The sequence below is a fragment of the Crocuta crocuta genome, unplaced genomic scaffold (assembly GCF_008692635.1).
Source record: "Crocuta crocuta isolate KB4526 unplaced genomic scaffold, BGI_CrCroc_1.0 scaffold49, whole genome shotgun sequence".
In the NCBI taxonomy this organism is placed as follows: Eukaryota; Metazoa; Chordata; class Mammalia; order Carnivora; family Hyaenidae; genus Crocuta; species Crocuta crocuta.
The window spans coordinates 540,209-542,734 of record NW_027536462.1 but is presented as its reverse complement, the minus strand read 5'-3'; the positions used below and the strand labels follow the sequence as shown (position 1 = coordinate 542,734).

The 2,526-nt window shown below is 50.2% G+C and overlaps 1 protein-coding gene across 1 annotated transcript; it reads left to right on the top strand.

Annotated features, from left to right (window-relative positions):
• The first annotated feature begins 6 nt into the window (after positions 1 to 6).
• Positions 7 to 609, top strand: MPC1L (mitochondrial pyruvate carrier 1 like). Its single transcript, XM_077748497.1, has one exon. It carries the CDS (start codon positions 18 to 20, stop codon positions 456 to 458), a length of 441 nt encoding a protein of 146 aa, XP_077604623.1. The 5' UTR covers positions 7 to 17; the 3' UTR covers positions 459 to 609.
• Positions 610 to 2,526: the final 1,917 nt, after the last annotated feature.

Sequence of the window (2,526 nt, the reverse complement as noted above, 5' to 3'; positions counted from 1 at the left end):
CCCACGGCTCGGCAATCATGGCGACGGTGGCGGCACTGTGGCGGCGAGCGAGAGACTACATGAAGACCAAGGAGTTCCGGGATTACCTGACCAGCACCCACTTCTGGGGTCCCGTAGCCAACTGGGGCCTGCCGCTGGCCGCCTTTAAGGACATGCGAGCACCGCCCGACATCATCAGTGGCCGCATGACGACGGCGCTTATCTTGTACTCGATGGCCTTCATGCGTTTCGCCTACCGCGTACAGCCTCGAAACTTGCTGCTGTTGGCGTGCCACGGCACCAACGTCGTGGCGCAGAGTGTGCAGGGGGGCCGCTTGATGATCCACCGCCTCGGCGGCCACGTCGCCACCGGCACTGCCGCAGACGATGATGCCACCGCCGCCACCGACGACACCACCACCGTTCCCACCTGCGACCATGCGTGTACTTGCGACTTTGAGGACGACAGCTGCTGCTAGGCAGCCTCCAGCTCCAACACGTCGTCCTCCAAACCTGGCTGAGTGGACCGATCGAGTTTTTGCAGCTTGCAAGCCCTGAACTGTTACTCTTCCTGAAGAAAAGACCAGTGAAAAGTTTGGTTTTGACTCCAATAAAACAGTGCGAATCTGATTTAAACCTGCAGTTTGGTTAATTAAAAAAGAGTAGAAATTAGCAAAGACCCGAAGCTGTTGAGTGTTTATTTCGTGCTCTGGAAATACAGTGTTCTTTAGGGGAGGGTAGATTGGCTGGTGTTTCTCATCACAGGACCTGCTCGCACCTCGAGGGGTAGTTTTTACAGGAGAGGAAGGCTGAATGAAAGCTTTCTCGGGATGTTTTGTTACTTGTTCTGGGTGTCTAGGCAAAGTAACGGCACCTAGTAGTGTACATGATTTTTAAAATTTGGTACAGGCATTAATCTCTTACAGCAAACATAAGTTGGGGGCTATGTCTACGGAGGGAAATACTTCAAAGTGTCAAAGTGGGTTTAAATGAATTCAGTGAAACCCAGTTTAGACTTTTAAAAGGAGTGCTTATTAAGAGAACCTAGACTCTCTTGGCGACTGGAGGACAATGATAGACTCTACCATAGAAACAGGATATAGAACTCTGAGGTCTGTTGCTGTCAACCCTGGATTTTAGGTAACTAGAAAATAAGAATGACAAAATCATAATCCTTTCCTCTTCATGCCTAAAAATGGGGGAAATGGCAGCTGGTGAAACTGGTAAGCCTATTGCCCTGTGCTGAGTGCTAGCTAGGGGTGGGGGTGGGGGTCAGTGGTCAACAGTATTAGCCCAGTGTTCCCCTAGGAATCCCATGGGTGCTAAGGACTTGTCCAACCAGGTTGCATGAAGCAGGGAAAGAGAAGGGTGGGGTTGTGGGTGTGAGGCCATTACCTCTGCAGCAGAGGCTACCCACTAGGATTTGACCCCGAATCTCTGGCCTCTGGAGGATGCAGGAAGTTCCAGAGTGGTCTGCTACGTGAAGACTACTTAAACCCTACTTGGGGAGCCTGGGTGGCTCAGTCAGTTAAGCGTCCGACTTCGGCTGAGGTCATAATCTCATGGTTCGTGGGTTCGAGCCTTGCATCGGGCTCTGTGCTGACAGCTCAGAGCCTGGAGCCTGCTTCGGATTCTGTGTCTCTCCCTCTCTCTGCCCCTCCCCTACTCATGCTCTGTTTCTCTCTGTCTCAGTAATAAACATTTTTTTAAATAATAAAAAACCAACCCCCCCCCCACTTTTGTTAAAGATTTCAAATGCAAAGAAATTGAAGACAACTCTCTGAAAGGTTCTGAAGACATAAGGTCTTGGACAAGACAGGCACACTAGTGAAACTCTGGAAGATTCCCCTTTATCTTCTTTTTAAAAATTATTTTTATTCTAGACAGTGCAAGCTGGAGAGAGGGGCAGAGGGAGAGAGAGAATCTTAAGCAGGCTCTATGCTCAGCACGGAGCCTGACACAGGGCTCGATCCCACGACCCCGAGATCATGACTTGAGATCATATCAAAGAGTCTGACACTCAACTGACTGAGCCACCCAGGCACCCCCGCCCCCTTTATCTTCTGTGGCATCTAAGCAGTAGTCCTTTTTCTAGGCAGTTTCTGCATTTCATGTTCTGCATTCAGGAGGAGATCAAAGTGTAGAAAACTATTGTGTATCAGTTATCTATTCCTTTGTAACAAATCACCCCAAAACTTAGCTTAAAACAACACATACTATCTCACCATTTCTGACGGTCAGGGACCTGGGAGTGGCTTAGCTTCGTGCTTCTGGCTCGGGGTCTCTCAGCTGTCAGCTGGGGCTGCGGTCTCTGGACTTGCCTTGGGCTGGAGGATCCATTTCCAAGTTCACTCACACAGTTGTTTGCAGGTTTCATTCAGTTCCTTGGCATAAGGGCCACAGGGCTGCTCATGACATGGCTGCTCACGACAGGGCTGCCCTCCACGTACCCCAAGAGAGAGAAAGCCCAAGATAGCCGTAGTCTTCTGTAACATAATCTGGGAAGTGACACACAGTCACTTCAGCTGTGTCCTATTGGCCCATCTC

Coding starts and splice junctions, on each gene's coding strand:
- MPC1L (XM_077748497.1), top strand. CDS start 18: ATGGCGACGGTGGCGGCACTGTGGCGGCGAGCGAGAGACTACATGAAG.